At 39.9% G+C, this 14,833-nt stretch overlaps 1 protein-coding gene across 1 annotated transcript in view; it reads left to right on the top strand.

The window, feature by feature from the left end:
* cacng2a (calcium channel, voltage-dependent, gamma subunit 2a) overlaps positions 1-12,659 on the top strand; it is a 63,482-nt gene extending 50,823 nt beyond the window's left edge. Inside the window, exons 4-5 of the mRNA XM_014010302.1 lie at positions 8,866-9,006; positions 10,658-12,659. Of these exons, the coding sequence (XP_013865756.1) occupies positions 8,866-9,006; positions 10,658-11,193 (677 nt within the window). The 3' untranslated portion in view covers positions 11,194-12,659. The remainder of the gene's footprint in view (positions 1-8,865; positions 9,007-10,657) is intronic.
* The last annotated feature ends 2,174 nt before the right edge of the window (positions 12,660-14,833 follow it).

The raw sequence follows: 14,833 nt of genomic DNA, 5'->3' as shown, positions 1-14,833 counted from the left end.
ATTTTGTTACATTTAAAACCTAAAAAATATACTTTTACTTCTTTAAAGTGCCTGTGACATCAGATTTTTGTAATAAATATGAACACATTTTTTTGGAAAGATAGCTTTAAGAACATGTTGCAAAACTAATTTCACACTGCTGAGATGAACAGTTGTTGAGATATTTGCATGTGAAGAAACAGGAAGTGATGTCAAAGGGGAATGTCTGCATGTAAACAGAGCGTTGCTTCAACAGCTAACACAGACTGTAGAGAATAATCTGATGTTTCTTTAGATTATTTTGAGTCACCATCGGAGAGATGAAGAACAGTTAAAGTTTAAATATTATTTCATTAAACACCAGAGTTGTCTTTCTGAAAGAGTTCCCCTTTGATGTCACTTCCTGTTTCACTTAAGTTCAAAAGAAAACATGCAATTAATGTGACAAAATTAGTAAAATCATGCGTATTATGCAAAGTTTCTTGAATATAAAGTTTTTTATTTGACTTTCTGTATTTGAAGGATACACACGTCACAGGCACTTTAAAATTTAACACAAATTATAAATTAAATCAGTCTGAACTAATCATGAGAGGAGCTGTTTCTGCACTCTAATAAAATGAAGTGTTGAATTTACTCAACCAAGTCATGTCTAGTGGTTCCACTAAACCTAGTAGAGTAGATATTTACTCAACTTGCTTTAGTGGAACCAGTTTGGTTCAGTAAATTCAACAGTTTATTTCTTAGAGAGCGTGTAAAAGTACTTTTACTTGCCCGATTTTTGTGAACAGTTTTGACTTTTATTGAAGTAGTTTTCTCATCAGTAAAATAAATTTTTACCCAAGTCATTTTCTGTTAAGGTATTTTTATTTTATAGACGTCTGGCAACGCTGTCCTTTTTTACTCACACAGCAGGAACTAGCAGGTATCAGCAAGTACCGGTCCCTGATTTCCTGTCAGCTTGTCAGTTTGCGCCTGCCTTCCCCTGAGGGATGCTGCTCTGCTTAAACGTCCCTCCAGGCAGGATCCAAAACTCTGACAGGGCCGGTCCTGAAGAGATGAAGATATGTAACCTTGAGAAGAAGGTGACGAAGGACTGATTGTAAATAGTCCGCCTCGCTGCCTGGGTGGATGGTTATTGTCGTGTGGCCCCGCTCCCATCTTCAGCCCCTCGAGTGCAGACGGGATTCAGCTCTGAAACTCAGATATCTGAGCTTCATCAAACAATAACTTTTATTTATATATGTGCACAAGTGCAGAACACATCCTGGCATAAAAATCTGTAGGAACTCCAGCCCAAAAGGAATTATATTTTTTTATTTGGTATTTCTGAAGTTATAAGAAGTGCTTGAATAAGTGTTTTTAGCACTGAAGGTAAAATAAATAAATAAAAAGTATATTTAATAGGTATGAAATTTCAGATTTACATTTTGATACAGCTCCTATAAATTTGTTTTTAAGTAAATTTACCATTGCTGAGGTAGAAAGAAAATTGCTTATTTTTTCTCGGTTCGTCTCCAAATGAGTTTCTTTACTCAACTTTTGTGTGACCTTGAGATCCCACACCATTAAACATCTCACTGTCAACAATCAATAAATTTAGCTGCCCATTTATCCCTCTTTTGTCTCGGCAAATGAAGCTGATGGATGAAAAAGCCCCGGCGCCCTCGCTCACGTAATGTGCCGTGAACGTCCCGTCGATACTCTGCAGCGTTAAAGGTAGACGAGGACGGAGGCAGAGATTTAAAGGGTTTAGAGCAGGACACGGGAGAGGGGTCAGCTCTTAGGACAACTTAATATTTAATCAACCCGCCCTCACTGGTTACTCTAAACCCCACAATCCCCCACGGACAAGCAAGGAGACAAGGAGGGCTGGATGAAATTTGATCCTTTAAACTGTTTTTTTGGTGCTCTGAGCGAGTACAAATTAAGTAAGGGATGGAGAAGAAAACAGGCTGAGGGACACTTTCTGGGTGACACCAAGAGAAATGATGGTGCACAGCAGACAGAGGCAGACAGGTGAAAACACGAGGAGGTGACCAGTGCCATTAAAAATGTCTTCATCACACATATTCGAGCTCAATGACCGCCGGGCCATTTCAGGCAAGGTTAAAGAACAGCATAAGCACCTTATATTGTATTTAATGACATGATGGATGCAGGTAGAAGGATGTTACAGAGTCTACTCAGACACATTCAGAAATCAATGTGGCAGCCTGGGTAAGATTTCAGGGGGTGCCCCTTGTTCGATACATTTGGTACATCCATGTACCACATTAAATAGTTCAATATTTTTTATCTTTAGAAACCAGGTTGTCCAGTTATAACAGTTAACAATATAATAAATTTGAAACAGAAAACCAAAAGTTTAGTTTTTTTAGTTTAGTAAATTTATTCATTTCATTTAAAAACAAAACAAATACTATACATATAACAAAAAATACAAATCACAAATAAAATGAAAGGRAGCAGAAAGAAGAAAAAAATCATTATCTGCCCCTTTTTTCCAAAAATAAGTCTTTAAATAGCAAAACATAACAAAAACTTCAACTCCTTCTCGAACAACAGTTCTTATGAATGCACATTATACAAATTCATATTTCTTTAACAAACTAGCTTTTATCATTGTCTTAAACAAATATATTGAACCAGCATTTTTATAATCGCTTTCCAAATTATTCTACATTCTTATTCCTTGGACATAAGTACATTGGTCTTTCAAAAATTTGTTCAAATTTTGGGCTTTACAAACATCTCTATACTGTTAAGATTATAATTACTTACTCGCTTAACAAAATTTAATAAATTTTTATGAGACTTTTACATTAACCAACAGTTGTATAGTGAAGCAGTTCTAGGGGGATCCAGGGGTATACTCCCCTGGAACATTTTGTAAAAGATCTACTCAAAACTTTACATTTTCTAACCATTTCAAGAGCGTTTTATTAACACTTGGGGTTAATAAAACATAAAATCAGTATTTTATGACAGTAGAACACTAAAAACCAGACTTGAACCTGAACTTTATCTGAGATCAGAACTTTCCATTATCCTTATTTTATTTTCTATTTATACGTTGAGCACCAGCATGTAAATAGAAAATATACCAGAAGTCTACTTCATACCTGCCAACATCTGCTGACATCATGAGGAACATCTGTTCATGTTAACCAGCAGCTGTGGAGTGAAGCAGTTATAGGGGGGTCCAGGGCACTCAGCTGTTAGCTGCTGCCTGTTTAGATCATAAGTGAAACTTCCATTAGCCTTATTTTGTTTTCTATTCACACACTGAGCACCAGTAGTTAATCTTGACTACATCGTATACTCTTATCACGAAACATCCTCTGCACCATATAACACCTCATGTAGTAACAAAACAGCCATAAATCTGAGTAACTAGTGATTATTCTACAGAATGAATCAACTACACTCTAATAAAAAGATATTTAACAATGTTTTCATCCTCGATGTGTGGCGCCCCCTAGATGGGGGCTATACCGTCTATGTCAGGGGTGTCAAACTCCAGTCCTCGAGGGCCGCTATCCTGCATGTTTTAGAGGTTTTCCAGCTCCAACACACCTGATTCAGTGATTGAATTAACTCTTCAAATTGGGCAGAAGCCTGTTAATTACCCAGCGATCAAAATCTGGTGTGTTGGAGCAAGAAAACCTCTAAAACATGCAGGATAGCGGCCCTCGAGGACAGGAGTTTGACACCCCTGGTCTACAGTGGTTTGCAAAAGTATTCATACCCCTTGAACTTTTCCATATTTTGTCACATTACAACCACAAACATAAATATATTTCACTGGAATTTAATGTGAAAGACCAACACAAAGTGGTATACAATTGTGAAGTGGAAGCAAAATTTTACATGAATCAAAACATTTTTTACAAATAAAAAACTGAAAAGTGCGATGTGCAAAATTATTCAGCCCCCCTGAGTCAATACTTTGTGGAGCCACCTTTTGCTGCAATTACAGCTGCAAGTCTTTTAGGGTATGTCTCCACCAGCTTTGCACATCTAGTGACTGCAATTCTTGCCCATTCCTCCTTGCAAAACAGCTCAAGCTCAGTCAGATTGGATGGAGAGCGTTTGTGAACAGCAGTTTTGAGATCTTGCCACAAATTCTCAATTGGGTTTAGGTCTGGACTTTGACTGGGCCATTCTAACACATGAATATTCTTTTTTTTAAACCACTCCATTGTAGCTTTGGCTTTACGTTTAGGGTCGTTGTCCTGCTGGAAGGTGAACCTCCGCCCCAGTCTCAAATCTTTTGCTGACTCCAACAGGTTTTCTTCCAAGATTGCCCTGTATTTGGCTCCATCCATCTTCCCATCAACTTTGACCAACTTCCCGGTCCCTGCTGAAGAGAAGCACCCCCAGAGCATGATGCTGCCACCACCATATTTGACAGTGGGGATGGTGTTTTCAGAGTGGTGTGCAGTGTTCTTTCTCCACCACACATAGTGTTTTGCATTGTGGCCAAAAAGTTCAATTTTGGTCTCGTCTGACCAAAGCACCTTCTTCCACATGTTTGCTGTGTCCTCAACATGGCTTCTGGCAAACTGCAAACGGGACTTCTTATGGTTTTCTTTTAACAATGGCTTTCTCCTTGCCACTCTTCCATAAAGACCACATTTGTGTAGTGCACGACTAATTGTTGTCCTGTGGACAGTTTCCCCCACCTGAGCTGTGGCTCTCTGCATTTCATCCAGAGTCACCATGGGCCTCTTGGCTGCCTCTCTGATCAGTGATCTCCTTGTTCGGCCTGTAAGTTTAGGTGGACGGCCTTGTCTTGGCAGGTTTACTGTGGTGCCATACTCTTTCCATTTCCGGATGATGGATTGAACAGTGCTCCGTGAGATGTTCAAAGCTTGGGAAATCTTTTTATAACCTAAGCCTGCTTTAAACTTCTCCAAAACCATATTCCTAACCTGTCTGGTGTGTTCTTTGGACTTCATGATGCTGTTTGCTCCCCAATGTTCTCTTAACCAACATCTGAGGCCGTCACGGAGCAGCTGTATTTGTACTGAGATTAGATTACACACAGGTGGACCCTTTTGAGTCATTAGCAGTCATCAGGCAACTTCTGAATGCAATTGGTTGCACTCAGGGAAAAGGGGGCTGAATACTTTTGCACGTCGCACTTTTCAGTTTTTTATTTGTAAAAAATGTTTTGATTCATGTAAAATTTTGCTTCCACTTCACAATTGTATACCACTTTGTGTTGGTCTTTCACATTAAATTCCAGTGAAATATATTTATGTTTGTGGTTGTAATGTGAKAAAATATGGAAAAGTTCAAGGGGTATGAATACTTTTGCAAACCACTGTATGTGCTGGATCTGATGATGCATGAATCTATTAAAAGAAGACAGAGTTGCTAGAATATATCTTCAGATGTTCGTACAACAGAAGGCAAGCTGGACATCTATTTTTCTACGTTAAAGTGCCTGTGACATCAAATTTTTGTAATTATATGAAAACATTTTTGGAAAGATAACATTAATAACATATTGTAAAACTAATGTCACACTGCTGAGATGGACAGTTGAGATATTTGCATGTGAAGAAACAGGAAGTGATGTCAAACGGGAATGTCTGAATGTAAACAGAGCGTTGCTACAACAGCTAATACAGACTGTAGAGAAGAATCTGATGTTTTTTTATTATTTTGAGTCACCATCAGAGAGATGAAGAACAGTTAAAGTTTAAATATTGTTTCAATAAAGACCAGAGTTGTCTTTCTTAAACCCTTTTATGTCACTTCTTGTTTCACTTTAGCTGAACCAAATTCAAAAGAAAATATGCATTTTATGTGACAAAATTAGTAAAATCATGTGTATTATGCAAAGTTTCTTAAATATTGTAATGGACTAATTAATTATTTATATCTGTTTCACCTTGACGCTGTCCAGTACTCATATATCTTATGATAACTTTTTTCGGCTGTTAATCTGTTTGCCCCAGACGTTAAGACTCCAGCAACGCACGACTTCTCTTGTTTTTGATAAGGTAACTCTTTGGGCTGAGAGCCCTGTTACTGGTTAGGCAGTTACATTCGTCAGACTGTGATTGGTTGTAAACTGTCACATGGTGTTAACATGATGTTATATTATTGGCTGCTTCCGCTGACGAGTCAGCCACAACCTGACAGACTTCCAGATTGACTTCTGTTTGTTGTTGCTCAAGATGAAGTCATTTGACGACCATATACGCAAACTTTCTGTGCATTCCAACGTGTTTCTGCATTCTTGGTAAACTTGCCACGACAAATATAAAGTTGTTTTATTTGACTTTCTGTATTTGAAGGATACAAACATCACAGGCACTTTAAGAGTAATTGATTGATGTTGCACACAGTGATGTACACTTGTTGCTGGTCTGGTTCTGTTCAAATCCTTGTCTGGAGACACAGTTCCCCACAATTCGCCATTCACAAAGGTTACCTAAAGCTCTATCATGCAAAACTCCGTCGTGTCAAGAATATCCGTTTTAGTCATTTAAAATTGTCACTTGAGATTTTCTGCTAGCTTTAGCAGATTTGGTCGTGCATATCTGGAAATCAGAAAATTGTTGATAAATTGATGTATGAATGAATGAAAACACACCAAGTATCATTGGTCCCACGTCTTGTTAACGGTCAGGGGCCCAGTAGGGAGTAAGCATCCAGCCAGCTGTGGCTTCCCCTCCACACGGCAGCTGTTAACTGCTGCCTGTCAGCCCTCCTCTGGGCTCAGGGTGACTTTCCTACCGAACCGTCCAGTCGCCACAAAGCCTTTGGGTCCTCGGGATAAACGAATCCAGGATAAAGAGCAACGGTGAGGGGGGGGGTGGAGCGGTGATGAATGTTAGCAGGTAGGCAGGCAGATGGGCCTCTGGGACCCCCAGCTGATCCCCGCGGAGGCAGCCAAGTTCAGCGGTGAGCCACCCAGCCCGGTGTCAGCACTTTGGGGAGAAAGTGAGAAAAGTGCTGAGGCGGCACGAATACGGGGAGATGAGGTGAAGTGGTGAAAATTTAACCAGCCTGATGAAAGTTTAAGTATGCATGTTAAACAGGAAGGAGTCAGAAGGATGGCAGGAGGTGACCCTATGGGACACTTTCTCGTAGTTATTTTCCAGCATGACTCAAACCATGGTCTGCTACTCAAACTTTGGGACTCTAATTTTACCTGACACCTCAGGAAGCGGCGCAGCCCTCCTCTGACCCTGGCTTGACCTCTAAAGCTACATCAATACCCCACTTCTAGTTCCTGCTTCTTGATAATTGGCTGTGAGAAGGCTGTTTTGTTTCAAGGACACCGGCAGTGTTTCTCTGCACTGCAGTCTGGCTCATATACATGCCAAGAGCCTTGAAGCACTTTTTGTTGARGGTTTTGCACATGAAGGTACTCAAAGCAAKCATCGATGATCAGCCYATGTCAGAGTGAAGGAGAGTCTAACACTGGGACCAGGAGGTTCTATAGAACTYGAGTACGCAGAAACCACGTGACCGTGTGATCAGCTGGTGAAGCTAACAGCTAACGCTAAACGGGCAAGAGTTTGGATTTCCTGCTACTGTACATGTTGACAACAGAGCAGAAAAAAGGACTGACGATGTAGAAATCATTAAAACTATTAATAATAATATTAATCCAATTATTATTAATATTTTACAGTTTATATAATCTATCTAATGTTTTAAATGTCAGAAAAGCTGTTTGTGTTATGGATTTATTAACAGAAGATAAACAGGAAAACGTCTCATTTTACAACAAGTCAGCAGATTTGATCTTATTTAGCTCAATGTGATCTGAGCAGAACATAATGTAACAGTTTAAAATTAAAATAATCTTATAAAGTCCATGTAATCAGTTATTTATTGAGCTGGTTAGCAGATATTAGCTTGTGGAGCATTTATACAGAGTTTAGCTCTGTTGAATCATGTTACAATTTAACACAAACTATTAAATATTACTTTGTCCTCTGATTAATATTTAGACCTACAGAGTGTAAAATAATATTATAAATGTCTGATTAATATTTAGACCTACAGAGTGTAAAATAATATTATAAATGTCTGATTAATATTTAGACCTACAGAGTGTAAAATAATATTATAAATATCTGATTAATATTTAGACGTACAGAGTGTAAAATAATATTATAAATGTGAGTATTTTTAGGTTTCTGTTAGAGGAACCTGACCTGTTAAGAAGATGTTAGCTAATAGAGACAAGTTTCATCCTATAACCAGAGAACATTTTCTAACCGTTGACTGGTAAATATAAATATTCTTAGTTTTTATGACAGTAAGAAGAAATAATAAATATACTTTACTAGCTGAAGTTATCGTTTTTCAACTAGCTAAAATAAGTTACAGGCTGACTTCAGGTCTGGTTTAGATCATTGTTACTTATACTGTAAATTATATTTTTTTTCTGGTATAAATCTGCTGTTTTACATGATTGTTGAATGAAATTAACATAATTATTATTTTATTGTAAAAACATGACAGATAATCTGTGAAACAGATCCAGTTCAGCTGCTGTTTATCTGTTAGTTTGTATGGAGGCTGTGAGCTGTTGTCCTGTTTGGTCTGTTTCTGCTCCTCCATGATGTCACAGACACTACCAGTGGACGGTATGGGCGGGGCTCAATCTAGTGATCTTTATATTTAAGTCTATGCACTGGGATCACATAAAGCTGGGTAACATGCTCGCTGTGGGGATACATGCTCACCAGTGCTGATGGAGTCTTTCACAGGCCTGACGGGGTGTTGATTAGGATTTGCTCACCCACAAGAGCCAGATGCTGTAATGGATCTGTTTTTCACTCCGTCCCGTCGGCTGTCACGTCTTTCTGTCCTGTTTTTGCCTCACCCGTGTCCTCTGCTGGCTTCCAGGTGCGGTACGAGCCTCCAGCATCTTTCCCATCCTCAGCGTCATCCTGCTCTTCATGGGAGGCTTGTGTATAGCTGCCAGTGAGTTCTACAAGTCACGCCACAACATAATCCTCAGTGCAGGGATCTTCTTTGTGTCTGCAGGTAAGTCAAACACCGGGAAGTAAAGGAGGGGGAGTAAGAGAGTCTGTGCTGTGTCCAAATCCAGGGGCTGGGGTCCTTCGAGGGACACGTCCCTCAAATCAGGGATAAAGGAGGACACATTTGTCGGCCACATCGGAGGAGTCTTTGAATTTGGACAGCCTCCGGCGTGGCTCTGGCTGTGTCTAAATTCAGGGGCTGAGTCCAACAAAGGCCGAATTTGTTACGTCACAACYCCAAGCTGGAGGCTTTCCAAATTTTAAGACTCCTACAATGCAGCCCACAAATGCGTCCTCCTTTTGCCCCAATTTGAGGGACGGGTCCGAGGGATCCTACTCGGCCCACCCTGTCCCATAATGCGCTGCGGGCCGACTGGAGATTTTTTTTTCCCCACAATGGTGGACGAAGTGAGAGAAAGAGTACAGTTTTAAATAAAAATATGAAGGTATAAAAATCAAAAGTTTCAAGTGGTTGTCTTATTAATGCTTTTATCATTTGCACAGGCATGTTTTTAAATTTTATTCTTGTCAGAAATCTGGTGTAGAGAAATAAATATGCACCAACAGCAGGTCCWTTAGTTCTTTAAATATAGCCTTTAAGCTAATTTTGTTGTTTTATTATACTAGTATATTGATAATTTGCTAATTTTGATCTATTTTTGCTTCTATTTATCGTCGTCACATTTGCTAGGAGACAGGACATACGCCGGGGTCAGGACYTGAYTAAAGCAGAAGACTAGARCGTCCAAATTCACAGCCACTTTTTTCTGGTTTTTGCAGTCGACCAATGACCCCGCCCACCTAGATCGGGTAGCCCTGGTCCTTTGAAGYACCCAGCCCTTGAATTCAGACACAGCTGCTGTGACGTAAGCGGCCGACAAATTCGGCCTTCGGAGGACGCAGCTCCTAAATAGACTATTTCGTAGTTAAAAATGTGTATAGCGAAACCTAGCTTTCCTGAGCTGCAATATGAAAACGCTATTTYAATTATGCAAACTCAATAAGCTCAAAAAGCARYTTTGGATYTTTAWAAAAAAATCACATCTATGATCCTAAAGGAAAGTTTAACACAAATTWGTTTAGAGCAAATACATTGGGTCAGTATAARGGTGTAAATGTATCTGTTGAATTTGTGCCACAGCAACCTCAGCTTTTTCCAGATAAACTTTCTCTAAACGTGAGATAGGCCCTCTTCGCGCATGCACGTTTGTGATCATTTCTAACTACAAAARGGTCTATTTGGACACAGCCTATGTTTGGCTGGATTTTGCGGGAGACATTATATTTTTATCCCATTTGTTAATTTTAAGCAAAATTGGACTATTTGTGTCATTTTGCATTGTTGGCAGAGCATCCATCTCAAACCACGTGTCTAGCTTTAACATACTGTATAAACAGTACAATGACAGGTGTAGCACCTAGCAAGATGACGGCCATGACTTAGCTGTGGCGGTAAAGATTCATCGATTAATGCCCATCAGTACTCAGAATATTAGATTTGCTGTTCCAAATAAGTTGTCGAAGAAAGTCATGATTTCTGTTCAACTAATATGTTGTCTTTTTGTCCTTTTTCTTCATCTTCCCTCGGATCATCACAAACAAATATCTCTCTTCTCTTGAATGCTGCCCGCRCAACATCAACATCAACCCAACAGGTCTGAGCAACATCATTGGGATCATKGTGTACATATCAGCCAACGCGGGGGACCCTTCAAAAAGCGACTCAAAGAAGAACAGCTACTCGTACGGCTGGTCCTTCTATTTCGGTGCCCTATCTTTCATCATGGCTGAAATGGTGGGCGTCCTGGCCGTGCACATGTTCATCGACCGCCATCGACAGCTGCGAATAGGGGCGCGCGCAGCCGACTACCTCCAAGGTTCTGCCATAACGCGGATCCCCAGCTATCGCTACCGCTACAGGCGCCGCTCGCGCTCCTCTTCCCGATCCACGGACCCGTCGCATTCCCGCGACACCTCGCCGGTGGGCCTGAAGGGTTTCAGCGCGCTGCCGTCCACGGAGATCTCAATGTACACGCTCCCCCGGGACACCCTGAAGTCCTCCGGCACGCCCACCGCCACCTACAACTCCGAGAGGGACCACAACTTCCTCCAAGTCCACAACTGCATCCAGAAAGACCTGAAAGACTCGAGCCACACCAACACAGCGAACCGCCGCACCACACCTGTATGAGAACGTCCACACAGGCCCGGCAAGGCCCGGCGGAGGTCAGGAGACACAGGAACCGCTGTGGGAGCGTTAACGCCCCCTGGAGATATTTTCATGTTTATAGACGTTTATTCCTTTTGTTCGGCTGCATGACTTTTCCATAACCATTGTTGAGAGAGTTTCAACAAGTCTGCTGTGTTCCTGAAGCCACCAGCAGAGGACTGAGAACGGCTCGGGTTCTCTGTCCAGAGGGAGAGCTGTCATTGGGGCGGGGCAGAATTTGTTCATGAGGTTCAGGGCTCTGAAGCGGGGGTGAAAGGGGGCGGGCATTTCTAAGACTCCATGTTTTCATTGCCCATCGGTTTGACAGTTTTGCCCCACAAGTTCTGTTGGAGCAACAGGTCTAACTTCCCTTTAGCCACCTCACTCAGATAAACACCTCTTTTATTTATTGACTCATTTGTTCTTTTTTTTTTTTTTTTTGCATTAAAACTGTGAATTGTTACAGCTTGGGATTCAGTAAGAAGTACCCCAATCTGTAATCTCTAACAAAGGTACTATATATATATGTATTACTTTTATAAATAAATTATTACATTAATAATCGATTAATAACAGACTTTACTGAAGCAAAAAAAGAGAAAACTCTACCAAGTGCTGCTGAAAACACGAGAAAAGACTTTTTGTATCTCTTCATTCGAAGGTCAAGAACAAGAGAAGGTTCTTTAGGTCGCAGCGACTGACGCCACTGGAGGCACACGGTCAACAGTAGAGTAATATTTATTCTTTCAATAGAACCTTCTCCTCTTTTTCTCAATCTCTGTTCCCTTTCTTTTCTCGGAGGAGGGAGGGGGTTCATAACGCGAGCGCAGGACCCCTGAGGGAAAAAAAAAAGGCAGAGTAAAAGAGTCAAAGACTCCAAAAACTTCTACAAAATACAAAATGAAAGGAGCAGAGAGGAAGAAAAAGAAGAGGACGCCAAACACAGAATAAAAAACGAGTTAAACATGAAATAGAAGAAGAAAACGCTAAGAGACTCAAAGTTTCAGAAATTTAATGCATGCTATAAAATTACAGCAGATCTGCTCTTGAGAAACTTAAGTTTTAAAGTTAATAATTATAAGGGGGAAAAGGCGCTAGAGTTTTAAATAATAATGTTTTCATGTGTGTTTTATTCTTTTTTTTTTTAGTTTATTTGATCTCATTACATTTGTGAGACGAACCAAACGATTTACATCGAACAAAACTGCTTTTTTTAAAAAAACAGTTTGGCTGAATTTCTTTCTGAATATATACAAAAATGTCTGTATTGGTTTTTGTTTTTTAAAACTCACACAGCCTTAGCCATTTCTTTTGGTTTATTTTTTGATTTTTAATGTGTTGTTTAAATTGAAAATGAAATCTTTAAAGGTGCCAAAACCGAATGATCCTATACTTGGATGCATCAAGTCCTGATGAATAAAAATACGAACCCCAGGGGGAAGAAACCATCTTGTTTCTCTGCGTGTCTCTAACACACATTTTACCCAGAAACACCTTCCTGTTTGGCAGAGCTTTAGCTGTTTTCAACAAGAAATTAAAAAATGATGTTTGCTCAAGATTAGAAACTTTTGTTTTTCATGAAACTCAAAAACGTCACAAAAATCTGATGTTAAAATAAACATTTTCTAAAGCAGAAGTTCTTATATATGGAGAGCCGTTTCATTCAAAACTAGAAGCACTCGGAGAGTGCAAACCTCCGCCAAGACCAATTTCCCCCATCCTGTAATAGTTACAAATGGGCACACCAATACTACAGTYCCATCTGCTGGACACTTTGAAACCCACGCCCTGTGAAAGCATCACAGCTTTGCCGATCTCAGCGTGTTAAAGAAAAAAATTCCTGTATCCGCATCGTGATCCAGAACATCAACAAAATTTAAAGGTGTGTTACTTGAGCCAGTACACACGTGGTAAAAATGTCATGACAATCCGTCCACAAGTTTTTGAGTAATGTTGTCCACAGACAGAACGACAGAACTACAGACCGACAGACATACGTGACCGAAAACATTAAACGTAAACTAAATAAAAATATATATTCCCATGGCATTTAGGGGTTGAAACAATAAATTATTTTAAAACACCATGGGGGTTTATGAGGGGGTCCAATTTGTTTCACCATTGTAAGTGGTCCCCAGAACCAAATGATTTGAGAACCCCTGTCGTAAATCTATACAACATGGTTTAGAAGTTGAGAGATGTGTCAGCTTTCAGTGGGCATTTTATCTTGTAAAGTGAAAGGCTACAGTCAGAAATATGAAAAAGGGAAGTTAACTCTAAAATATATTGGCTCCAGCTTTAACACAACCATAAAGATAAAAGCTGAGTCGTCATATATAAAAACCCTGAACGCTCTGCTAAAACATCAGCCTGCTGTTGTAAAACGATGGGAACATGCTGGAATCCACCACTGGGAGCCATTTACCAAAAAATATCAGTCCTGCCCATCAAATATCTAAGTTTACTGCATGTGCAGAGAGAGGAAATGTCTTTTATTTAACAGGAGGCTGCTCAGATGAAGACGTGTGGACGCTTTGACTTCTGCTGCACACAAACAGCTTTTCTCCATCAGTGAGTGTGATTTATCTTCCTCTGTGAAAAGCCTCAGATAAAACACAGCATGTTGGACGTTTTCAGACATTTCATTCCTCAGGAAGAAAAACAGGTCTGCAAAAACACAGCGTTGTTCTGTTTGTTTATTTACAACCTGAAAGAACAACCAACACCTTTCTGCTCCACCACTCTGAGCGGGGGGCTTTTAGGGCCTAAAACAGGGACGTGCAAAGTGTGGCCTGGGGGCCATGTGTGGCTCCTGAACTGATTTTGTGTGGCCCCTGACTTCAGTTCAAGAGTTATACTAATTTGTTCACAAATTTATCCTCCCGGCACAGCTGTTTGATGTAGATGGAGACTTTCTATTTACTATTAGGGCAAATTTATCACAAAGTAAAATCTTACAATAAAAACTATTGGCAACAATACCAAWTATTTGTCTTTAAATAACCAGACTCGTAGCTTTTTCCACATCTATCTAGTGACTTCTACTGAAAAGCTGATTTTGCTGCACTTCAATCTGCTTTTAATTTATTTATTAAATTTGTCTGAATACAGCAGGCATTTTCAATGAAAGGGTGACCTAAATCCTGATTTTATTAATCAGAATTGACTAAATTGGGTTTTTTTTTTCTCCAAGTGAAACCTAGAAAATTGCAAACTTTCTTTCAATAAGGGAATCCTGCAAAACACTTTCAAAGTTCTGGATCTAGATTAATTTACACATCCATTTCCAGCAATAAATCTGACTACTTTATTTGTTTAATTAAAGTATTCAATGCTTAGTTTWTTGTTGAGCAGGTAAAGGAAACATATTTTTGGCCCTCAGGTTCTTCTGACTTTATGATTTTGGCCCACGTGACAAAATGTTTGGACCCCCCTGGCCTGAAACCTTTCTCATGTGTGTGCAACCTGAATGAAAGAAACGTGTTCAGATTTTTAAATTTCTGCAAACAAAAGAGACTCAAATTTGACATTGTTATTAATTTAAAGCTGCATTTAGCCTGCACACCCACCTCTCCTCTGCCGAGTTTGTTTTCTGTTGTTTGGGGTGGTGGTGGTGGAGGGG

The sequence above is a fragment of the Austrofundulus limnaeus genome, unplaced genomic scaffold (assembly GCF_001266775.1).
Source record: "Austrofundulus limnaeus strain Quisiro unplaced genomic scaffold, Austrofundulus_limnaeus-1.0 Scaffold67, whole genome shotgun sequence".
Classification (NCBI taxonomy): Eukaryota; Metazoa; Chordata; class Actinopteri; order Cyprinodontiformes; family Rivulidae; genus Austrofundulus; species Austrofundulus limnaeus.
This window is presented reverse-complemented; position numbering and strand designations above follow the sequence as displayed.